Source organism: Eretmochelys imbricata, chromosome 1, assembly GCF_965152235.1.
Source record: "Eretmochelys imbricata isolate rEreImb1 chromosome 1, rEreImb1.hap1, whole genome shotgun sequence".
NCBI lineage: Eukaryota > Metazoa > Chordata > Testudines > Cheloniidae > Eretmochelys > Eretmochelys imbricata.
The window spans coordinates 59841579-59867384 of record NC_135572.1 but is presented as its reverse complement, the minus strand read 5'-3'; the positions used below and the strand labels follow the sequence as shown (position 1 = coordinate 59867384).

Sequence of the window (25806 nt, the reverse complement as noted above, 5' to 3'; positions counted from 1 at the left end):
CTTTATTGTAAACTAAACAGTACATTAAAATATCTAGTAATAATTGTTTGGAAGGGTCAGTTTTCTTTAATCAGCCAAAAGACTGTATAAAATTTATTAAGTATATTTACAAAAGCAAAACTCCCTCTAACTATGATTGTGTGGAAATGTACTCTCTAGTACCCTGATAGCTTGTTCCTTTTTGATGCCTTCCACAATATCAATGGGTTCCTTAATTATCGCATCAGGACTCTCTGCAGCAATATCTTCAATGTTAACACCACCATGAGAACTGCCTATAAGTACAGGACCCTAAAGACAGAGAAAAAGTAAATGTAAGACTTTTGTATAATTCACTATCTTAATTCTTTCCACAAATATTTCAAAGAGCCTCTTGTGCTCAGTATTAGATTCTTGGCTTTTGGCAATCCACTAAAGTTGTCTTTTATTCTCTTACTGTTGCTATCTTTTCATTCAAGATACTTATACAAGACTTATGTTATACGATGACCAAAGAAATTTTCCAACTCTAAACCCTTATATCAAAAGGAAACTTTTCGTATGTTAATATCACTATTTATACTGTGGGAAGAACATACCATACTGGCTTAAAGTTAGGACAGAAAAAGGCAGTAATGCAATGGTACATCATATCCTGTGTATCCCTTCTTTGGGTTATGCTGTCAGTGAACAGAGAACAACCTTCATTTTCTTCATAGTTTACCACACTCCAGCCTCTGAAGATAAATCTAAGTCTGCACAGCCATTTGCAATAGTTGTTGCACTTTATTCCTATTCACAGTGGTTCATAAGCCTTGATAACTATAACCACCTCTGAAAACTTGTCACACAGTGTTTCACTGTTCAGTGACATGAGTTTAGTGGTGTCAATACCATTTCACAGTGCATAAATTGTGTCAAAAAGGCACTTTCACAATTAATCCCAACAGAGGCACCAAAAACTCAATGGGCATGGAGACTGAACAATCGTAGGACCCTGGAAATGGTCCATCAAGTTCAGGGTTGAGGCATGTTTGAGTCAACCATCATTCACTGTCACTACACATACAGTACTTGTTGCATGCATAATGAGAGACTTCCACTTGCTAGACTATTAAGTCAGTACTTCCAATGAGCACATAAGTAGGGTTTAAAAAAAACCATACTTCGGAAGTGTAAGTGCAATTACAGTTGTAGAAAGCATGGTTGTTGCTGTAGTGGACAGGCTTTTTTTTTTTTTTTTTTTTAAATAAAAAGAAAATCATATTGGATGCCCTTCTTCCAAAAGAAAGGTTCTAGAACCATTTCTTAATATTTTGAAAACTATATACTGAATGCAGCTGCAAGGAGAGCTGCAAGTGCTTTTGAAAACTTTCAGGCATAATTGCAACTCAGTATCGTTAGAGCCTAAAAGTTAGTATTGGTTCTGCTTAAGACATGACAAGTACATTTCACTCCTTTAGCTGCTTCTGCCTGGTAGGGTTTTATTTTTTGAAGCAAAGTTTGACACTATCAGAATGCATGATATACACCACAGAATCGTCACATTTGGGATTTTTATTTTAAATTCTTACACGTCTAGGAAAACATGTATGGTGTTAATTAGGTGCTGAGACTCAATCACTAGGAGAATTCTTGTCCAAAAAACACGAGTCCACAAATTTATAAGCAATAAACTAATTAGCAACAGTTGACAGTAATCCTGTCAACATAAAAAGAACAGGAGTACTTGTGGCACCTTAGAGACTAACAAATTTATTAGAGCATAAGCTTTCGTGGGTTACAGCCCACTTCATTGGATTAATAGAATGGAACATATAGTAAGAAGATATATATATACACACACACACACACAGAAGGTGGAAGTTGCCATATAAACTGTGAGATGTGAATTACTCCATTAATTAATTAAGACTGAAATATTGGACAGTTTCCTATGAAAAGGAAGAGGCCCCTGAACCTAAGAGGAAGAGCAGGGGGAAAAAGGAGTAGATAGAATACAAGTTAGACATTTACCAGTTCACCCACTATGCCTGATTTGCATACAAATTCTAAATCAGAGAGCAGAATTGTTTCCAAAAAAGTTCTTATAACATTGTAAGTGAGAGAGTGATCTACGGAATTTACTGAACCATCCTCTCTGCGGGCTTTCTAGCATTATTGCACCAACCAAAGAAGCTGGCAGAGGCCATCTGCTCCAGCTCTGAGCTTTAATGATGTAGTTGTACTTTGTACTCCCAACAGAAATAAGCCTAGCAGAACGTCGTAACCTGGGGAGAAGATAGCTCTGGTGCACACATCACCAACTGGACAGTTCTACAGTTTGTGCAGAACTCAGCTGCAACTCTACACACACACACCCCTGATGTCTCCAGGAGCATCAGTATCCTTAAGATAAAAAATAAGGAGCTTTGCTAGACACTAGAGTAAACGCTGCAATGGATCACCACCACAGAATTACACGTCACCCTCATTGGGCTAGTGTAATTTTAAGTTTAATGCTCATCCCATATCTATACTGCTTCTAAATTTGATTCAGTCCTCTAGAGACCAGAAGCTATCTTCTTTCCTGGAGTGAAGCCATGATGATTCATTAATTTCATTCATATATCAGATAAGTTACGAGATTTATTTCACAAAATGTGAAATACTTACTAGACAAATCAACTAACTCAAAGAAAATTTGCTGCACACATTTCCTCTATAAAATTAAGAACTGGGCACCTACAGAACCAGAGTTACACAGATTCCTTCAAGGAATGCTTCTAAGTGTTCAGAAATTAAATAGGAAGAGCCTAAACAGCAGAGGCTGCAGAGACATGCCAGCCACTTCAGGGAGCGGCATGGGGCCAGGGCAGGCAGGGAGCCTGCCTTAGCCCCTGTCATAAATATAGAGACGGGTAGCATAAAATCCCTCCTTGGCAGCTGTACTAAATCACCTTACCTGTAAGGGGTTAAGTAGGTCAAATAACCAAGTTGGCACCTGACCAGAAGGACCAATGAGGAAAGAAGATAGTTTCAAATCTGGGGACGGGGAAGGTTTTGTTTGTGCTCTCTCTTTGTTGTTCCCTCTCCAGGCGGAGAGAGAAGCCAAGCAGGTACAACATCTCCTGAAAACATACTTGGAATAATAGATCTAAAACCACAGAAATTGTAAGTAGGCAAGGAAATGCTTTAGGTTACCTTTTGTTTTAGCTTGTAAACTTTCCTATGCTACATAGGTAGTTTTATTCCTGTTTTTGTAACTGTGAAGCTGAGCCAAAGGAGAATCCTCTGTGTTTTAAATCTTTTTATTTACCCTGTAAAGTTACTTTCCATCCTGATTCTGCAGGCATGATTCTTTTACTTTTTCTTTATAAAGTTCTTCTTTTAAGAACCTGATTGATTTTCAGTGTCCTGAAGACAAAGGGTCTGGTCTGTGCTCACATTGCTAACCAATTGGTTGGTATATTATTCTCAAGCCTCCCCAGGAAAGGGGGTGAAGGGGCTTGGGGTGGAATAGGGATTCCAAGTGATCCTTCCCTGAAATTTGTGTAAATCACTTGGTGGTGGCAGCAATACCGTCTAAGGACAAGGAAAGGAATTTGTGCCTTGGGGAAGTTTTTAACCTAAGCTGGTAGAATATAAGCTGAGGACAGGGGTGTCCAACCTGTGCCTGCAAAGGAGCCAGAATTTGCCAATGTACATTGCCAAAGAGCCACAATATTATGTCAGCAGCCTCCATCAGCTCCCCAACCCCGCCTACCAGCCGCCCTGCCCATCAGTGCCTGCCCTCCCATCACGCAGGATGCAGGAGGCTCTAGAGGTGAGGAGAAGAGAGAGGGCACAGCAGGCTCAGGGAATTGGGTGGGAAGGGGTGAAGTGGGGGAGTGCCAGTGGCAGAAGCAGGGGTTGAACAGTGAGCTTTGGAAAGTTGGCACCTGTAGCTCCAGCCCCAGAGTCGGTGTCTATGCAAGGAGATGCATATTAACCTCTGAAGATCTGCATGTGGCTCCGGAGCCACAGGTTTGTCACCCCTGGCTTAGGGGGTCTTTCATGCAGGTCCCCAGATCTGTAACCCAGAGTTCAGAGTGTGGCAGGACCTTGACATGGATGGAGGGAGGAGGGAATGGAGTGAGCGGGTCAGAGGCTCAGGGAAGGGGCAGGGTAGATCCTGGGTTGATCTTAAATTCAAAAGGTGATCTTGTGCGTAAAAAGGTTGGAGACCACTGGTTTATATACTATTTTTGAATTGTATGTATGTATGTATGTATGTATGTATGTATGTATGTATGTATGTATGTATGTATGTATCTTCTCTAGGAGGAGGAGGAGATGCTAATATAATTCCTCCAGTTATCAGCGGTTTAAAAGTCAGGTCACTTACATGTCTGAACAGACACAGAAACTTGATTCTGGACACCCATTTTTTAAAATCTTGGTCATCTTGCTCTGCAGTTCTTTAGACAGCTGTGGCTGCATGTTTAAAATTAATCCCCAACCACTTAAAATTAAGTGTGGTCAAGGAGACAGAAATTAGATCATTTCTCTATCCCACTGCAATTATCAACTCTGCAGTTCAGAAATGTCAGTACTACAGATATCCAGTTATGTAGCATTCATTTAATTGCATTGTGCCACAGCAAATTGCTTTGGTATTTGAAGTGTTTAAAAAGCATGCAATCCAAGGTCATGCTACCAAACAGAAGGTTATGTTCATGTACAACTCTATAAATCAGTTTCAAATTCAAATGTGACCCAAGTGAAGAACAGCAGTAATATTTTTTCGATTCCCAATATACCAAATTCAGTTTAAGAGCACTATATCTATACTCACTTGAAATGACCTTTCCATAGTTATTGCAAAATAGTATTCTCTCCTGGGATATCTGCGCTCACAGATAAATACTTGATTGCATATCCTGCCCTTTTCTCCTGTCTGCTTGGTAAACAACTTCTTTCCAATCATTTTGGAGGAAATCTCTTTTGCTTCTTCTGGACTAGAATAAGAGAAGCTCAGAATGTGACAAGAGAAATGCTTGAGTAAAGAGAGGAGAATGAATTAATACAAGTTCTGTATATTAGTCTACAGTAAAAATATGTTCTTACCTAGTTTACGTCTTCATAGTTTACAAGGCATTTTAATCAAATTCAAATTCCAAGCCATATAAATGGATTGAAGATATTTTCAATTTACCTGATAATTTAAAAATACAACTTACGAAAAAACTATTTTCACTCCGCCTTTGAGGCCACCTTCAAAGGTTCCTTTTCCTCTACCACCAGCTAAAACCTGAGCTTTTACCACAAGGTCCTTTGAACCTAGAATTTAAAAAAAAAAAAAAAAAAAGCCAGAATTTGTCAATTATGATTCCTAAATTAGTCAGTAGCATACCCAAGGATATTTTCAGTTTATTTCCCTCCCACAAGATAGAGCACAGATTATTCAGACTAAGATGGCAGAACTCTCACTTACATTACTCAATGTTTTCTCTTGACAAAAAAATAAATCAGGCTGACGTACAAACAAATCTAGGAGCTCCAGCTCAAGAAAGATTCCAAATTCCAGCATTCTAAGTCTGTATTTATAAAATGACTGACCTGACTTTTGGTTTAATTAGTCATTATTCAATTATTTGTTGACATAATCTAACAGATTAACATTCTCTCAGATCTCAGTACTATTTACATCATTAAATGTCAACACAACTTTTCAAGCCATCATTAGCCAGTATTTTCTTGTGTGTGAAAGAATGAATAGCAGCATGCATCCACCCTATGCACTATCTTGCCCGTTAGTATACAACTGATATACTTTCTCAAGTTAACTTCCAAATGAGTAGCGCTCGTGCAATCAACTAAGGCCCCAATCCAGCAGACCACTTAAGCACGTGCTGGAATGCTTGGCAGAAGTCAGGGCCTAAATGAATCTACCAGATTTTGTGAGAAGAACATGAGAATGAGTAGTATAACTTTTAGGCGGTCAAGCTTCTTAATTCAGCCTAAATCAATTTTATGTCTACATGACAGACTTCTGTAGGCCATGATATAGCAGTCAGGGGTGCAAAGAGAGGTGACCCCTGACTGACATGCTTCTGCGAGAAGAAGCCATTGGCATAGATGCAATTACACTGGCAAAACTGTACTGGCAGAACCGTACTTTTACAATTCTAGCTTGTTCTGTTCAGAGGGTGGACACACTAGAAAAAGCTATACAAGTACAGCTTTGCCAGTATAAGTTGCATCCATACTTGGAGCATTTTGCTGGTATAGTATACAAAGCATAGTATAGACTCAGCCATAACCTTTGGGCAAATACTTTAAGCAGGTTCCACCCTCCTCATGACAAAGGCGGCCTTATCTACACTATAAATGCTTTGCTGGTATAGTTACACTGGCAGACACCCCCAGCATAGATGGAATGTATACAGACAGAACAAGTTTTTCTGCTGGCATAGTAACACCATCTCCCAAATGACATAAGCGATGCTAACAAAAGAGCGTCTCCACTGGGGCTTTTGCTGGCTTAACTATGTCAGCTAGGGTTGTGGTCCTCCCCCTTCCCCAACACACACACACGCACCCCTCACCAAACACAGATAAGCCAACAGAACTTTGTAACATAAATCTGGTCTTCTGGGGACATGTCCCAGGGTTCTTTGTGCTGCCATAAGCTAAGCTCATCTATGAATTCTTTCCCCAGTGAATTATGGGAGAACTTGTCTATGCTTTCTGGGCACACCGGGTGGTGATGGGAGAAATTTTGGAAAGGCAGTGGAAGACTACCTGCACTCAAATTGAATTATCCTGCTATCATACAACAAACTGGCCATGACAGCCGTTGAGTTGTGCTAACCTGAGCTTTAGCCTATATCCAACAGGCCAGCCAACTCGAGTTAAAAGTCATAATCAAGTTGAGTTTGTGCACGGTATGTGGACAGGACTCAAGTTAGGGGCAATACTCTAGTTATAATCTGAGGTAACTATGCAGTGAAAAGTACTAGTAGCCAATCCAGCACTTTTAAAAAAAAAAAAAACACTAAGGAGCTCTCTTTAAATTTTCTCGGTCACTATCAATCTCTTTGGTATAAAATATTTGAAGAGTTTGCGAGTTAAGATGTGAGCACATGTAGACTTACTATGACCTTTACATCCAAGATAATTATCTTCACAATCCTATTCCATTTTATATATCTACTGAATACTGGATGTCATGCAGATTAGACCAGGGGTTCTCCAACTTATTGCTCTGTGACCCCCTTTTGACAACAAAAATTACTACAAGACCTTAGGAGGGGGACCAAAGCCTAAGCCTGTCTGAGCCCCACCACCCCAGGCGGGGGAGCCAAAGCCCAAGGGCTCAGCCTCAGGTGGGGGGCCTGTAACCTGAGCCCCGCCACCCAGGACTGAAGCCTGAGCCCCACCGTGGGGCTCGGGCTTCGGTTTCAGCCCCGAGTATAGGGCTCAGGCTTCAGCCCCAGCCCCAACAAGCCCTGGTGATCCCATTAAAACGGGGTCACAACCCACTTTGGGGTCCTGACCCACAGTTTGAGAACCAGTGGATTAGACTAATATTTTCATAGAAGTCATGCAAGAAATACTTGGGACTCTTATTATTCATGTTACCCTTCCATGAGACTATTCTGTCTTCGTACACTTGTACAAGCCTTATGTTTAGCATCAAGCATAAGGTAACCAACCACCAGATAGAAATATTAATGTTCATTGGCCAATGATATTGCTACACACTGATCTGCAAACAAAACAGACCTACCCAGTAATCGATTAGCTACTGGGCTAATGGGGCCCATGTCCAGGGGGCCCACAGAAAAATGGGCACCCTGTCTGGCGCTTGTGCCAGGGAGCAGGGTCAGGGGCTTGCCTCACCTGGCACTCCTGCCATGTGACTGCAGTCAGAAGGGGGAGGAGGGGCCCCCCCCACTTGCTCTGGCCCAGGGCCCCACAAACTCTTAATCTGCCTCTGGAGCTACTACTCAAACGCTACAATGTACAAACAATCTATTACAAAGAATACATTAACGGAGAACTGACCCAAAAAGTTCATATGTAACATGGGTAAAAGAAAAGTAGAAACAGGTACAAAGGCAGGACCAAAAAAAAAAAAAAAAAGACATCCTTCCATGACAGATAAAATCCACTTGGATGGCTTTTTGAAGATCAGAAGTTATACTCATTTCATTATGAAGATTTTCAGAAAGATGTATATTTGCTATTTTGATAACTGTAGAGAAATACTGCTATACATCAAAGGTCTTCAGCTACTCAGTAACCAGGAGAGAGGACAATTTGTCAAACATCACAGAGCAACGCAGTGGCAATGTTGGGAAAAGAATCAGTTTTCTGGACTCCCAGTCCTGAGCTAAATCTGCAAAGCAATAGGTGCCTCTCTATAAATCAGAGATGGCTAAACTTACTGACCCCACAAGCCACATACGACAATCTTCAGAAGTTTGAGCGCCAAGATGCACCTGCCGGGGCTCAGGGCTTCAGCCCAGATCCTGCTGAAGCCCCGAGCCCCAGCAGGTGAGCCAGGTGGGGCTGAAGCCCTGAGACACCTCCCTCTCTGCGGGGCAGAAGCCCCTGCCCCACCACCCTGCTGCAAGGCAGAGGTCCTGAGCTCCCACCAGCAGTCTGGTAGGTGAAGAATGGCGGGGAAGAGGGGGGGCTCCGCGAGCCGCACTTTAATGGTAAAGCCACATGAGCCACAGTTTTGCCACCCCTGCTATAGATGTTTTCAGGCATTGTTTTTGATTGACACCAATATTTATTAGCCTAATTTTCTCTAAGCCACTAAGTTTACTCAAAGATTTTCTGCATATAACCAGACAAATCCTGGATATCTAGAATTCTATTTTAACCCCTCTTTCTAGCCTACTAGAACAAAAGTCAATATCCTACCTCAGCATAGCCTGGTGCCAGCCAGAAAAAGTACAGGGAGCAGCTCCAAATAGAAACACTCAAACCACCTTTTTTGTCCTCTCTTAAGAGGTTGGAAGGGACACGTTTGCAGATCACGAAATGGACAGAGAAGTTTTTGTATGTTCCACTTTACAGGTATAAGCAGAAAGTAAACTGTTCAAACTTAAGCAACAATGTTGGGGCAGCGGTGGAGAGCACCAGCAGTATTTGCCCTTCTGAAATGTTTGCTAAAGAGAGGAATTCTTTACTAAAGCAGGTTTTGGATTTTTGTTACAGTTGTTGGGTTTTATTTAAGTCTCTCTCCCCTTCAGTAGGATTAGACTCTGGAAAGTTATCAGCCTTGGATTCAATAAATTTCCAGCAAATGAGCAGTGAATAAGTAGTGAGGAATATGAGTTTATTTTTCATTAAAGTTAAAAGAAAACTGTAGACAGTGCAGTTATAATACATGCATAAATTGAGACATTTGTTATTGGTACATATAACCTCTCTGTCCACTCCTTAAGAATAACAAGCTGTTTCAAAATTTGACAGACCACAGAGGAGATTTTCAAAGCAATTCAAGGGATTGAGTAGTGATGTTTCAGAGTAGCAGCCGTGTTAGTCTCTAAAGTGCCACAAATACTCCTTTTCTTTTTTGCAAATACAGACTAACAAATTTATTTGAGCATAAGCTTTCGTGAGCTACAGCTCACTCCATCCGATAAAGTGAGCTGTAGCTCACGAAAGCTTATGCTCAAATAAATTTGTTAGTCTCTAAGGTGCCACAAGTACTCCTTTTCTTTTTAGTAGTGATGTGAAACTCTTAACTGTTACACAGAACGAAAAATATACAGCAGAGAGTTTAGCTCTACCTTCTCTTGCCATGAAACACAAAATATCCTAATTCACTTAAACAACCAACCTGTCAGACTATTTCCAAGAAGCAGCAAGAAATCCAAAGTATGAGAATATAATTATAAGCTTCAGCATTTTCTGTTCATCTAAGAACAGGCAAGAAACATTAAAGAAGAACTTATCTGAATATATGATCTAGTAAATGTGTTTCCTTTGATTTGCTTCATTAAACTACGTGCTAATCAGGCCCCACTGTCTGGAAGCATTTCAGGGGAGAAAATGAGTTTGGCTATGATGAACTGCATTTCCTCTATTTCTATATCTCTGTTCAAATTTCTCATGAGTCTACTGAAGGACCCAAAAAGATAGCTGTGATAAAGATTTGAAAAGTCTGCTACTGAAAAGGAAATAGATAAAAAAAACAGAAGATATTCTAGCCTTCTTTCTTCAGCTTGGCTTCCTCAACTTTGATTCATATGCAGGCCTTCACCACTCATTCCCTGTTGGGGGCCAGAACAGTGGAAAAATTATACGTACCTTAGGAAAATAAAAACTAGCACACTCCAGTTCTCTATTTAGAAACACTGTTGAAAAGAACCTGTTGATCTGACCTATGTACTTGTGACACCCTGTACCCCATGTTCACCACTTTTATATGGTTATGATATATTTTGTACAAAGTATGCCTTGTGAGTGATCATTTGAAAATTCAATCTGCTGAATATTATCTTGTTGAAACGTACAAACATCACTGCATGTAAAATTATGAAATTTTGCTATATGATTGTTACTGAAATATGTTGCAGATCTGGGTAACACCCACAAATCATCTTCTCAGAAACAAAGGCACACTAGCACACCAGCAAGGTGCTAAGGGGCCAGTACCTACTTAACTGGCCATCCACCAGCAGTGGAGAAGGTATAAACAAGAAATTTACATGTTTGAATCTCATGCACACAGATAACTGTTTGTCTACAACCTGGTGGGAGGAGGGGATAATGCTCAAAGAAAGGAGAAGGCTATAAAAAGAAGAAACAGTGACCTCCACATCACCCCTTTCCTCCTCCCATCTCTGCTCATGGCATCAACAAATACTTAAAGCACATTGAACAGAGGGACCAGTCACCGGCTGAAAGAAAATCCAGCCTGTGAACTATTACAGCTCATGGTGAGAGATATTTGGCTTTTAAGTTCATTTAGGTAGTAGCTTGTGTTTCTCTTTTCATTTCTTTTGTAACCAATTCTGACTTTTATACTTTATCACTTGTAATCCTTAAAATCTATTTCTCTCTACATAAAAAAAACTTTATTTAAATTATTGTGTTTGGGAACCTCTACTTCGGATAAGGCTGGTGCAGAATGTGTTGGAATGACAGACTTACTATGAGCTTACACTGTCCAGAAGAATACAGAGCAGTGCAAGACGCACATTTCTGGGGAATAAGGCTGGGACTGGGTATACGTGGGTGTTGCTGTGTAAGTAATGTATGTTTGGCTAGGCTAGTAGCACTCAATGCTGTGTAGCTGGGAGCAAGTTACATGCTGGAGGCTGTCTATTAGCAGGCCAGGTGTCCTGTTCTGGCAGCAAGTCAGTGTACGAGGCATCCCAGGCTAGAGACTTAAGGGGGCACTGCTGTTCAATAGTCCAGATTGTACCCTGGGGAACGTCAGTGTTTTAATACTTTACAGCCCCAGTAACTTGACTTTCTGGCTCCATTTCTTTTCATTTCTATTTCTGTACTTAATGTACTTGCAAATTCTCTTTAGGGGAAGAGACTATCTTTTTAAGAGAAGACATTACATTTGATTCCATAATGAACTTAGAATAGGCAGACCTTCTGAACAGCATGAAAGCTTTGGTATAACGTCCAAATAATTCAAGAATTGAGCCTGTATTTTAATTGCAAGGCAATAAGTTACTGTGGAAGATTGCATCTTGGTGGTCCAGTCAATGGGTTAACACACCACAGCTTCTTCAAGACTAAATTTTTTTGGCTAATTATCACTGAGCTAGATTTGTAAAATGTTATGGATAGGACCTTATACACTGATTTATCAGATAAAAAAACCATTTTTAATAGTAATTCTTTAAGAAGTACTGTGCATGAGTTTACATGCTTGATTAAAGGTGTTGCACAAGTTATTGTGTAAAAATGTCTTGATTTGTTTGAAAATTTTATGTGTGTACCTGCTATTAAATGGAACATACGTAGCAATATCACAAATTTTAAGAGATTCTGCAAAACCGCATATCATCAATTCAGTTAGATAACCAGTGCTATTAGAACAGGGTTTTTGGTCATCTCCTCCTCACACTCCCACCCAAATGGGCAAAAAACAGTAGTAAAGAATTGAATAAAATAAAAACAAAGACAGGTTCACTTAACGTTTGGCTCAGTTTAAGAAAGTAAGAGCATTACTGCTGCCTTTTTAATTGGGGTGGAATAAGATGCCGCAACAAAAGTCCTGCTGAAGAGTACTACAAAGCAAATGGCAAGGGAACATGATTTACATGCTCTGTAGCTATCTAGCTCAACACACAGGACTAGGAAACAGGGAGCTGGAAGCCTCAATGCCGGAAGTCCATATCATAGTTCCATAACATTTTTTGGGCTCTACAGCAGGTAAACTCTATAACACCAAACTTTTGAAGAAACAATGTCAGAACACCACTCAAGCCTACTAGTTTCAGTGTTCTAAGTGATTTTCAAGTTTGTGGTAAACTGTATTTCAGCCAGAAGGGCCACAAGCAAGCCAGACGCAGGCTGTTAGTTCAGGCACAGGAATGGTGTGAGGTGTTTCAGGGAGCATAGTCCCAGGGATAAGTGCTCTGCAAGACTTGGATATATGATAATGTGACCAGTAAAGAGTAACAACAGTTAGCATCTACACAGTAAGGAGTGCAACTGTACATCTGCTAAAGGAGTGCACTTCTACCCATGGAAATTATTGTGAACTTGTAGCTCAGATTACAGTGAACAGGAAATGTCAGTGCAAGAAGTCATTTGATACAGCCACTGCTTATACTAAATTCTAATTGTATTACTACTTCGTCCTATTCCACTCTCCACATATTTGCTGTATCCATCTGTTGTCTCCCATCAGATGCTAAGATTCTGAATTTTCTGGGGCAGTTCTGGGCCTGTTTATTATGGGTGTATAAACACCTAGAACAACAAGGCCTTGATGGGGCCTCCAAACACTAAAATATAAAGTGATACTTTCCCCTTTAAATATAAAGTGAGCATCTACTTTTACTACTCAAATTTTATGCCTCTAGTAGTAGTTCTCTTAGTGCTTGTCTACATGGGAAATTTTTTCTAGTTATACAGCTATAGTTAAACCATTGCAGTTATAGCAGTGAAACTGCCCATGTGGACACACTTACAAAACAAACACACACTTACTCTGGGGTCCTACCCACTCAATTTATGCCACATTTCCAAAGTGACATAAGTTAATATGGAAAAAAAGATACTCATACTGGAATAATATCTGTAAAACTACAGTGATTTAAATTTACACCCTACCTCATACTGGTATACCTTTCCATTTAAACAAGTACTCAAGCACAGGAAAGCTATCCATGCAACCTACAAATTTCAAAGCAAACAGACACTTTCATTAGTAGTTATAACATTTCTGTCCACGAATCTCTCTAGGATTTTATCAACATTAAAAAGGTACTTAAATACAATGGACTTAAGATCAGAAATTGTTCAGACAGTTGGTACAATGAATACTGACGAAAAGAGTGGCTGCCTGAAAGTTAAATATACTTAGATGCAGCATCTGTTCAGGACATCAAAATCTATGGGGTGCCAGTACTGTTATATATGAATATCCAGAGTTTATTAATTGGGGGGAGGGGGGGACTTCAGAGAGGGGCAAGCCCTGTCTTCATGTCTTGGCATATTAATTTATTTGCTTATTTAGGAGGAATGAGGGAATTTCTAGAAAGATAAAAACACAATACATCACTGGAGAATGTTTTTTTTAGTGGAGATGTTTCACATATTGCCTCAATGATTCTGTATCAGGTTAGCTTAGTTTGAAAGTGAAGAGATGTTTTTTTCTGTTTGAAATAATGCTAGTAACAGACTCTGCAGGCCAAGTTCTGCCCTAAAATAAGCCTGGCAACCCCATTGTCTTTACTGGGATTGCACTGGCTTAAGGGGGCGAGGGGAGGATGGGAGGAGATTGGTCCTGCAAATTAAACTTAACAATTTTGTACATATATGAAACAAAACAGAATTCAGCTTGTACTTTGTACATCAGTTGGTTCTGCATTGTTAACAGAAGTAACGTCTTACTGCTATCTCTAGTAAATAGTAAGAAAATCTGACTCCCAATACACAAGGAAATCTTAAAAGTTACTTTAAATGAGAACTAATTTTTTAAATTAAATTTTCTCTAACACATCACATGATTTGGAAAATGTGTTTATACATCCTTCCTAACCTTCAGTTCAGAAATTTGCCCTGTTTGCAACATACCATATGCATAGGCCTGAGCACTAGGATATCCTGGTTCATGACTAAGGCTTCTAGGTGCTACAATAATATAAATAATTATTCTTCATCCTTCCTTTGAAAAATTACACTGGATACAAAACAAGGGTATGCAGCATCATGCTCAATGTACATGAAGCTGGAAAACAGTTTATATTACATAGCTGTTGCTAATTACATTATTGGATCAGGTTACCTGTCAACTGACAATACACCATGTTTGTTTGGGCAGTAGTTGTAAGTGGGAAAGTGAAATACTGTAAAACATTTAAAAAGTCTGAACATAGTAAAACTGCTGGTAACAGAATAAATAAAATATTTTCCCAACTCTTAACTAAACTATTTCCTCTTCCATAACACTCCTTTTTAATTTTATTACACAAGTGAGCAAAAGACTCATTGAATTCTGTGAGGTGGCAAAAGATCTTATTGTAATGATCACATTTATCAGATTTACTAAACAGTTCCTCAAGTAATGTCAATTTAAAAGGGCTAAACTCCCACAAAATACTACTACTGTACTGCCACCACCACTCTCGTGGTAAGCTGATGTTTGTCGGCTTGATTCCCATAGAGGCTACTTTTGGGTTTAAAGATTATGTCCTATCTGTAGCTCCTTCACAGAATTCGGTGAGCCTGTCTGTCAGTTTAAGGCAGGGGTGGCCAACCTGAGCCTGAGAAAGAGCCAGAATTTACCAACGTACATTGCCAAAGAGCCACAGTAATACGTCAGCAGCCCCCACCGACCACCCAATCAGCTCCACCCCTCCCCCCGCTCCCAGCAACTCTGGGGGGGTAGGGGGAGGAGCGAGGGCATGGCAGACTCAGGGGCGGGAAGGGAAGGAGTGGGGGCAGGGCCTGTGGCAGAGCCAGGGGTTGAGCAGTGAGCACCCTCCAGCACATTGGAAAGTTGGCGCCTGTAGCTCCGGCCCCAGAGTCGGTGCCACATATTAACTTCCAAAGAGACAAATGCGGCTCAGAAAAAAACAGGATAGACAAGACCTGAATTTCTAGAATATCAGACCTACGGCGGGGGGGGCGGGGGGAAGGGTGTCTTTCTAAAGCTTCATACATCTTAACACAGCACCACTTGCTCTGAAAAAAAAAAAAAAAGTTATTTGTAGATCTTATTACTTGCAATAAACCTAAGCACCACAGAGTTCAGTGTCCAGACACAAGCAGTTATCTTTGTCTAAGAAATAAAGATTGAGGAACCATCTCTGCTGCAGCAAGTTGAAGATATATCTAGACCTCCTACATATGGTAGTGGAATCAGCAAATCCTTTTCTGCATTAAACCCTGACTGATGCAAGTCTACAACATGATCTTTCAAATTAGAGAGCTTATTTCATGCAAATTAATAAAGAATCATTGCTGAAACAATGCAGAAGGGAGATCAAAATCAAATCAGAAATACATATATATACACACACACACACACACATTTAACAAGAGACATGGGTAGATTAAAGTAGCAAGTCAGTGTGACACGAAAGTCAAGTCAACTCAGAAAGAGCAAGCCTACAGAAAGTTACCTTTAGAACAATGTATTGGCATAGTTTTTTTTGACAACTAGTAGCCTAGAAAGAGCTTAACAATTGACCATTCTCACATAATGAATGCCCATAATGTACTACGAGAAAGGTTGCAAACAAAAAAGTAACTAAGTTGCAGAGTTCAAACAAATTGGTTCTCTTCAAACCCTGGGAATTCAGCGCACCGTCCACTACAACACTACATACAGTGGCCCCCTCTGGAACAAAAGCAGCTGAAGGGGGCTTTTGCAAGGAAAACTGAGAAGAACTCAAGGAACACATTGTCCTGTTGAAAGGACAGATTTTTGCCCTTACTCCCATTGCAAAAATGTTGCATGCAAACCTGGTAATGCCCTCATGATCAATGAGGCCTGGACCACCCATGCAAAGAACATTTTCACCTGCAGTGGCTCCCCCCGCCCCCCACCACAACCCCTCCAGCCATGTCTTTCCCTGGATCTATCTGGGGGGATGGGAGAGGTGTAAAAGTTATGACGCATTAGCTCTCTCAGAGAAATTATGAAGGGCCCAGGGGAAAATGACGGAAAAACATATTCCCTTGTTACCCACCCCACCCTAACCCATTCCAGCCACAGATGTTAAACTGTGTGAAGACCCTTTCCACAGAGTCGGGGGCAAGAAATAGGAGTGCCACTGAGCCCTGCTTTCCATACATAAGGACTAAGATCCTCCCCATGTGAGTCTCAGGCACATGATTTGATCCAGCAACGCATCTCTATCACTAGGCCACCTGGCTGATGTCACTGTTTCCATTGTTGCATTGTAGAATCTCAGGCTTTAGAAAGCTTTGATGAATAAAACAAGATTTCAGCTACAAAATAATATTCAAGCAAGTTTTTTCCGGGGGGAGGAAGCTCTCCTTAAGAGAGGATATGTAGAACTAAGACGTGTCTTACTAGGAAAGTACGAAACAAAAGTAATTACACCTTGTATCAGAAATTCCATGTCTAAACTACATATGTTCTCTTTAATATTATACCTATTTCTTTTGCAATTGTGTAAGCTTCTTCTGGTGTCTTTGCAACCAGTCCATGTGGAACAGAAATACCAGCCTCTTGCAACAGTTCCATGCTCAGGTATTCATGCAGTGACAGGCTCCTTTGTTGTTGCTGTTGCACCTGAAACCCATGGCTATTGAATAGTCCTGGACCTCCAGCAAGTACCTAGGAAAATTAAAGAAAGTAATTCTCTTTCAAACAGGGTGTCCTCTATTTAACCACAAATTTTATGTTAAATGCATAAGAACTATGGAATTTGAAGAATGGATTTATGTGAGATGGTACATTCTGGTACAATAAGAAGGTTGCGCAATGCTAGATGCCATACCACTAGTAAATTTAACATGAAAGTAAGAGTCACTTCCAGTTTTCTTAAAGCAAAATCCTATGTGCTCAGTTTAACACTTGGCATTTTACATAAAAAGTGTAAAGATTGACAGAATTAGATACAGACAGCAAAATGTATGGTAAAAGCTAAACTATATCTTTAAAACACTTCTGCATAACAGATATATAAATTAAGAGGCATAACCTGTGGTTAAAAAGGGGCATTGTACACCAGTTTCAGTAATTAAAAGAATGGGTTGTACGGAGTTTGACCAATCTAGCAAAATGACTGTTGACAGGACTTAGCATTGCTATCTTGGTCTCCAGACCGTCGTAAAAGCAGAAAAATCCAGATTTAACTTTCTCTATTAGACATTATCAGTACTTGATGTCAAGCGCTAACAATTAATCAGAGGGCTGCATAGAAGGCAAGCCAATATAAAAAATATTGAAGTCAAATAGAGAGAAAATATGCTCAAGACCAAAACTAGGACATTCCATTCAATGCAGTCACTTCTTCATGGAAACTGACACAGAATGAGTGCGCCAGGAGTTTCTGGATAGACACTAGCCAGAAACAAGAGGGCGAACGGAGCAAATGAGGGTGGAATTCTGACTTTACTACACAACCCTGACAACAGTGCAATGTGAACAAGACTATGAAAAGCTATTACTGGACACAATGCAGAGTAGTTTTTCCAAATTTTAAAGGTGGCATAAACCAAGAATTTGTGTTTATAACACAAAAGAGAACGATTTCCAACAATACCAGAAAAAGGCATTTTTGTTTTCTAAATTAAAGTGTAGAAGAGCACAGTGCTTAACTTTTTGCACATTATTTGTCCTATTGAAGTCAATGGGTTTAATTTATATACACATTTGCAAACCTGGAGCCAAAGGTATTTCACTGTTCAAGCTGACTGAAGTACAAGAAATGTTTAATTTTTAAGATTCTCTTAGTTTAGGCTAAGGTGTTAATAGCAACAGTGACATTTAAATACATTGATTTTTAACTGGACACTTATCTTTAAATATCCTGGAATTTGAGGAAATTCTTTTTATAATTCTGTGACGCATGGCTAGAAAGGGTTAAACATCCTGCGTTGAGATAAGTTTGTGTTTTTGTGTATTTACGTATGTATGAAGTAGGGTAGACAATGTAATCAATACTCCCTGTCTATGCTGTATTCTGATAATTCAGATGTCCAAAGAACATCCTATCATGTAAATGAATTGTAAACACGGGATATCTCCGTATTCATCCTTCAAATTCATCCTAATTACCTTTTGTTCCCTGAGGAATTCCAACTTGTCAAAAGAGATGAAATTGTATAAAAGACCTTTGGGTCCTGATTCTGTCATCTCAGATCTGCTTACACTTCAACAGGGGAAGTTTGAGTCGCAAGACTGAGGTCCCAGTTATGCTAGTACTCCCTAAATATGGTATTTGGACATTGGGCTATGACCTATGAACTAAATTCTAAAGGAACTCTTTGCAACTACAAAGCTCACCATCTCTGCTATGAATCTGAGCCTCAATGGATTGAACTCATGTCTGTATGTATACTGATCTTTTAACCATACTCTCTCTTGTTTTTTAATAAATTTTAGTTTAGTTAATAAGAATTGGCTGTAGCATGTATTTGGGTAAGATCTGAAACATTCATTAACCTGGGAGATAATGTGTCCAATCCTTTGGGATCGGTAGAACCTTTTCTATGATGAAATAAGATTTACAAAAATATTCATCATATTTGACATGGGTACCTGGATGGAGGCCTGAGGCTCGATCACTTTAAGGGAACTGTGTTGTTTGGACTTCTGAGTAACCAGTAAGGTAATAAAGAAGCTGTTTTATGCTGGGTTCATGAATCTAAGTATTGGAATATCTACCAGTTTTGGGGAGTTTGACTGCCCCATTCTTTGCAGTTCACCCTAATTGAGTGACCATAGCTGGTGCCCACTGGGACGCCGGTCGCAATTTCAAACAGCCTAAAATAAGCAAACAAGAGTTTGCCTGGGAAATTCAAACTTGACAAAGGAGAGCAAAGCCTATTTAAATCTCAGAAGGATCACTACTGCAAACCATACACGGATCAAACTGTGCACTCTTTACTTTGCTTCCTGTTCAAATGAAAGGTTTCAGAGTAGCAGCCGTGTTAGTCTGTATTCGCAAAAAGAAAAGGATTTGTTAGTCTCTAAGGTACCACAAGTACTCCTTTTCTTTTTGTTCAAATGAAAGGTACTTGTTGCAGCAGCTGCTGTTTCTCAAACCGACCAGCAGTGCCCCTCAAAGACTCTGCAGTGTAATATGAGATAAGGAGTAACACCAGCCTTCCTCCATTTATGGCAGGGGGAAGCGCAGACACATCGAATCTGTTTGCCTCACAGAATCATAGAATATTAGGGTTGGAAGGGACCTCGGAAGGTCATCTAGTCCAAACCCCTGCTCAAAGCAGGACCAATCCCCAATTTTTGTCCCAAATCCCTAAATGGCCCCCTCAAGGTTTGAGCTCACAACCCTGGGTTTAGCAGGCCAATGCTCAAACCACTGAGCTATGCCCCCCGCCCCCAGCCCGTGTTTTGGTTTGCATTAAATTCCCTGTAGTTATGCGAAGGGAAGCAAGGAGAACAGGCTGAAAACAAACGTTCATGTAAGCCATCACCCGGGCAGGAGCACAGCCCCCCACCCGGGGGGGGGGGGGTTTGGCACCTACTGAAGCAACCAGCCCGCAGGACCTCAAGTGGCCAGTGTTACTACAGAGCTGGGGTCGGGGGGGGGGGACCACTGCCACAGCGATGGGGGCAGGCAGAAGCCAACCGTCACGGCGCGGTGGGAACGGCCAAGGGCCAGATGTCAACATCCCCCTCCCCCACCGCCGCCCAGCCCGACACACGCACTCGGGTGCTCCCCGGCCAACCGAAGGGCCATTCTCGGCCGCCTGCTCCCGGCCGCCCTGGGACACGCCGCGGCCCAGCTGCTCCCGCGTCCTGCTGACCCGAACCAGACACTGAGAAGCCCCGTCACTTTAACAGCCCCCCAGCCCCACCCCAAGCGCTGCCCCCGGCCTCCCCCCACCAGGCACCTCTGCCCCCCACCCCCGGGGCTGGCGGGGGCAGAATGTCACAGCCAGTGACCCCCCCGCCCCTGCCCGGCCCGGCCCCGCCCGCCCCCGCGCGCCCAGGCCGCGGGGGGTCACCTTGGCGACGGCACCGAACGACGCCCGGCAGCCGTTGTTCCTCAGCCCGGCCGACACCCGGCTGCAAATCATGGACGCCGCCATGACCAAACCTTGGCAGCTTCCCACTCACCACGCACGCGCGCCGCCGCTGCCGTTACCATAGAGCGTGGGAGGGTTAGAAAGGGCCTCGGCTCCGCCTCTCCTGAAAACAGCGGTCCCCGAGGGCAGCGCCCAGCTGGGGAACTCTATGGTCTCTGGACTCTCGGGGGGCCTCCGAGCCCAGCGCTGCCCTGCCCTCTAGCGAGGGGAACCAGCAACTTCAGGAGCCCGCCCTGCTGAGATTGACTGGCCTGCAGGGGCCTGTTGTGAAGGGCCTCCTAGCCCCAGGCACGGTGGCTTCACCAGGGCCTGACCTGTGGCTCATTGAAGGCAATGAAAAGCGCCCCCGTGACTGCGGAGAGCAGCGGCTGTTGACACCCTCGAGGGCTGTGGGGGTGGGTGCAGACCCGCAAGTGACTCCGCGCTTCCTCCAGCCCTAGGGGCTGTGAAACAGCTCAGGCTCCAGGCACAGTCCCTGCCCCAGTCAGGCTGCCCTCCCACTGGTAACCTGCCAGCCAGGATCCCCAGGGCTCAAACTGCTCAGGCCACCCATGCTGAGTGTGCCCAAAACCCCTGTTGTCCCTGGCTGATCGCAGGGCAAACAAGATCAGCCGAGGAGCTTGTGTTAACCAACCCCAGGGTTACAAGGGTTATAGCAAGAAACCTGTGGCTCGGTGTAGGGGGCCTGTAGTTCTGAAACTGAACACCCCCCTCCCCTTGGCCTGTTACACTACAGATTTCTGCAGCCATCACTACATCAATCAAGGGCTAGACAAAGTGTCCTCTCTGCCCAACATAGCTCTGCTGGCTAAAGTCCCTTGTGTAGATGTAGTTATACCTGAAAAACTGCTTTGACCAGTACAGCTTGTTTCTCTCGGGTAGGGTGGAATAACCAACAGCAGTAAAAACATAGTTTTGCTAGTATAAACTGCATCCACCCTAGGAGTGCTTCGCCAGTGTAGTATACCAGTATTGCTATACCGATAAAGCTCTCCTAGTGTAGACATGGCCTATTATCATTATTTTATTATGATTCATTATTTATAAGATAACCTTAAGTGTGTGAGGATCTTTATTGAGGACTGCCTAACACACAAATTATACTGCTTTAACTACAGTGGAATAGTTAAAGCAATGCAACACTCACACAGGGCTTGTCTGCACTTACAGTGCTGCAGCGGTACAGCTGCAGCGCCTAGTGAAACCACTGCCCACACCAACAGGAGAGCTTCGCCCATCAGGATAGGTACTCCACCTCCTCAAGAGGCAGTAGCTGTGTCAACAGGAGAAGGCTTCCTGTCGCTATCACGCAGTCTACACCTGCGTGGCTTAGATCAGCATACCTACGTCGCTCAGGAATGTGGAAAATAAGTTGGTAGTGTATGCCAAGCCGCAGTGTGGATGCAGTTATACCAGTAAAGAGTTACTTTATAACAGTATAGCTATTCCTGTAAGAGAAGGAGAAAAAGCAGTAACAGTGTTCTTTTATACCAATATAATTGCATTCATACTAGGCATTGTACCAGTATAACTAATTTAGTAAAACATCACACCTCTTAATCTAAATATTATTATTGTTATTTATTATTTGTATTACCGTAGTGCCTAGGAGTTCTGGTCATGGACTAGGCGGCCATAATGCTACATACCGTACAAACACAGAACAAAAAAATAGATGGTGCATTGTTACACCGACACAGAAACAATGGGTAGACCAGGCCTAAATGACACCATATGTTCAGTGTTCCAAGGAAATTACAGTCCCAATTTTTTTTTTTTTTGTCCTCTGTGCAAGCTGTAAAGCCCATGTGTTTCAGCAGGCTTTAGCCTGAAACATTATTACAAAAAACAACAGAGATCCCTTTGTTTATATATTTTTCTTGGAGGGGAGTTGAAATGCTTTATGAACACTGAGCGAAAATGTAGAATTGGTGGAGTTTGTTTTTTAAATATTATGCATATGCTAAAAGACTGCTCTGATTAATGCATATTACAAATATTTCATTAATTCTGACTGACATCAGATGAAATAGGGGCAGTCACTATTGTGTTTAATTACAGAGAAAACAGCCTGATGTGGCACTAGGTCTCCACTAGCACTCAGATCAAGTTGTAACATCAATAATTATTTTTAGTCCCAGCACAATTTTTCCATTATTTCTATATAGTCTGAATTCAATATATCACATGTCAATAGCTAAATCGATACTGAAAGTCCCTTATTTCTATTTTTTTTAAATGATTTGTTTAACAACACCAGATTGCTCAACCCTGAACTTTGTACAATACACAAAAATAAAGTAAATCTCTGATTCGAGTTTACAATCTAGGCACTTGATCCTGCAAACACTTGTGTGTTTAACTTTATGCCTGTGAGTAGTTCCATTGACATAGCTATGTAAAAGACAGAATGCACTGGGAAATTCAGAACTGAAAATAGTGTGCAAGTCAGTTGGAAGAAGCATTTTTCTTTTAAAAATGCACAGGGATCAGCTTGCTTCCATAAATTATGTATGTCAATGCTAGATCTAAACTGAAGGAAAACAGTATTGGAGCTGTAACTAACTGATGTGGTTAACAACTGAAAGTGCACAATAGTAAAACAACAGTATGAATTGTATTTTTTGCCAAAAACAAGTCTAGTGTGGATTAAAGCAGCTTTTGCTACAGCAACTACTTTAGGGGACACTGTGACTGTTGCTTAATTGTTTTGCTGCTGGCCCTTTACTGTACTTGATGTGCTGTCATTATCCATTAACATTTTGTTGAACTCAGTGGAATGCTAGGATGCACCTGGTACTTTCAGAAGCTCAAAGAATGGTTCTATAAGGATGTACTTGTTCCCGTGACACTAATGTGTTGCCAAAATTTTAGCAAGGGACCGTCAAAAATTTTCCACCTCAGTAATATATATGATATTTCTTTGGTAAAATACTCTTCTTCCAGGCAAAAACCTATTAGTTCCAGACTTTTTCCCGACCAAAATCCATCAGTCCTTCCAAAGCTGCTCCTCCCATAATTATCAACCCTTCCACCATCACCCCTCTCTATGCACCATGCTTCCACATCACCAATCTCTTGTAAGTCACTCCCGATCTGGCATCTGTTCCTTAAAGCTTCAAGAAGTCTTATCTCAGAAGTGAAAGAGCAACTTATATAGGGAGGCTGTTGGATATGGCACCCCCTTATGGGGAGAGGTAAGGAATAAAATAAGGCTGTCAAGCGATTAATCACATGATTAATCACAAAGTTAAACAATAATAGAATAACTTTTATTTAAATATTTTTGGATGTTTTCCACATTTTTAAATATATTGATTTCAATTATAACACAGAATGCAAAGTGTACAGTGCTTACTTTATATTTATTTTTATTACAAATATTTGCACTGTAAAAAACAAAAGAAATAGTATTTTTCAATTCACCTAATACAAGTACTGTAGTGCAATCTCTTTATCATGAAAGTTGAACTTACAAATGTAGAATTATGTACAAAAAATAATTTGCAGTCAAAAATAAAACAGTGTAAAACTTTAGAGCCTACAAGTCCACACAGTCCTATTTCTTGTTCAGCCAATCGCTCAGACAAACAGGTTTGTTTACATTTGCAGGAGATAATGCTGTCCGCTTTTTGTTCACAATGTCACCTGAAACTGAGAACAGATGTTCACATGGCACTAATGTAGCCGGCGTTGCAAGTTATTTACATGCCAAATGTACTAAAGATTCGTATGTCCCTTCATGCTTCAACCACCATTATATAAAAGTCATATAAAAGTGGTGAACATGGGGTACAGGATGTTAGATGGGGTACAGTGTGTCACATGGGGGCAGTACATGGAGAAAAGCAAAGAAGGAGTGAAAAGGTAGCCCTAAAACTAAGGATGAGGAGGAAAAAGCCAAGCCACAAGTCAAACAGAAGGAAAAAAAAGAAAAGAAAATGGAAATACAGAGAAGACAGAAGTACTGCACATTAACAGAGAGCCAGCTGAATATGAGATGGAATAAACCTCTTAACAGGCTCAGAGGTTCACATTTGCAAGAGAGAATAGCAGTACCTGAAGCATTATGTGCAGCATTATAGGACAGTGAAGTTCTGAAAATCCCAGTGGCCAGGCACCCAGCTGAACTCAGATATTCAGGTATCTTGGAAAAGCAGTACTAAAAACGTATTTTCAAAGACCAAGCACCGCCCATATTCTGCTTCAATAATTCCCCTTTACTGAGCACACAAGTGGCTGGCCAAATCCTCTGTCAAGCACGCAGGGAAAGTCTTTGAAAATTCAATTACACGTGACTTGCCCAAGTTCATGTAGTAAGATAGCAGCAGAGCAGAAAATAAAACTCAGCAGTTCTATTTCCCAGCCCAAGCTCATTCTGACTATACAATTACAGCAAAGCATTCCTCTTTAACACTGTACAGCTGCAGTGGTAGTATCAGTCAACCTCTGCGAACTCTCACCTGCGTGTGCACATCATTATACTCTAGGAACAATCATCAAGTTTGACCACTTTGGGGGTCTGAGGACATCTTGATGCAAGGCAGTCCTGACAGTGTAACCAGAGGCAGAATTCAAACTCCATCAGTAATACGAATGGATTACTCTGGTCCTTAGAAGAGGATAGGAGTTTGTGAGAGTCAATGAAGGTCATAGAAGTCAGTCTTTTTGCTTAACTGGGCCCTTTGTAAATTACGATATTAAAAGAAAGGAAAGGATTTTCTATAATAAGAAAGTATATGATGTAGGAATTCTCACATCTTTCTGATATGAAAAGGATTTGAAGAACTATTGCCTGAACTCTTAATATAAAACTAGGATTGTAGAGAATTACATAGAACATAAAATTGTAATAAAGCTAAAGGCAGGGCATAAGCAAAGGTAAAATAACTAGGCTAACTTTTGAAAAATTTCTTTTGCACTATTTGGAGACTCTTCAGCATAAGTGATTCATACATTATTGGAATTCCCTCCAAGACCTTTTCCATTCACCTTATCCAGAACACCTTGTCCAGTTCTGGGAGAACACTTCATCAAGTTCTCTGGGATCCAAAACATTCAGTTTGACTCTGGATTTCATCATTCAGGTTCCTTTATTTGGCATACAGCAAAGCTACTCTGAGTTGATCAGACTCAAGCATAGGGGGTGGTTACCGGGCATACCACACATCCAAAGTTAAACAAATCTCTTACTTTATATACATTTACATATTACATTGCATTTGTTATACATTACACCACACATTTTTGGATTGGATTGGTTATTTGGCAGGAAACAATCCCTGTACAGCATGCTCTGTCCATGTGCTGTTCACATGGAGCCTGATCTTTACATGCCAGGATTTTTCTTGTCCATACATAGTCTCTAGCATCAAGGTGTTGCTGCTTATCTTAGCT

At 41.2% G+C, this 25806-nt stretch overlaps 1 protein-coding gene across 1 annotated transcript in view; it reads right to left on the bottom strand.

Moving 5' to 3' along the window:
• Positions 1 to 20462, bottom strand: part of SUCLA2 (succinate-CoA ligase ADP-forming subunit beta) — a 42446-nt gene extending 21984 nt beyond the window's left edge. The window contains exons 1-5 of the mRNA XM_077811464.1: positions 20329 to 20462; positions 16783 to 16966; positions 5181 to 5280; positions 4796 to 4958; positions 163 to 291 (exon numbers count right to left, since the gene is read on the bottom strand). Coding sequence (XP_077667590.1) covers positions 163 to 291; positions 4796 to 4958; positions 5181 to 5280; positions 16783 to 16966; positions 20329 to 20412 — 660 coding nt within the window. The 5' untranslated portion in view covers positions 20413 to 20462. The remainder of the gene's footprint in view (positions 1 to 162; positions 292 to 4795; positions 4959 to 5180; positions 5281 to 16782; positions 16967 to 20328) is intronic.
• Positions 20463 to 25806: the final 5344 nt, after the last annotated feature.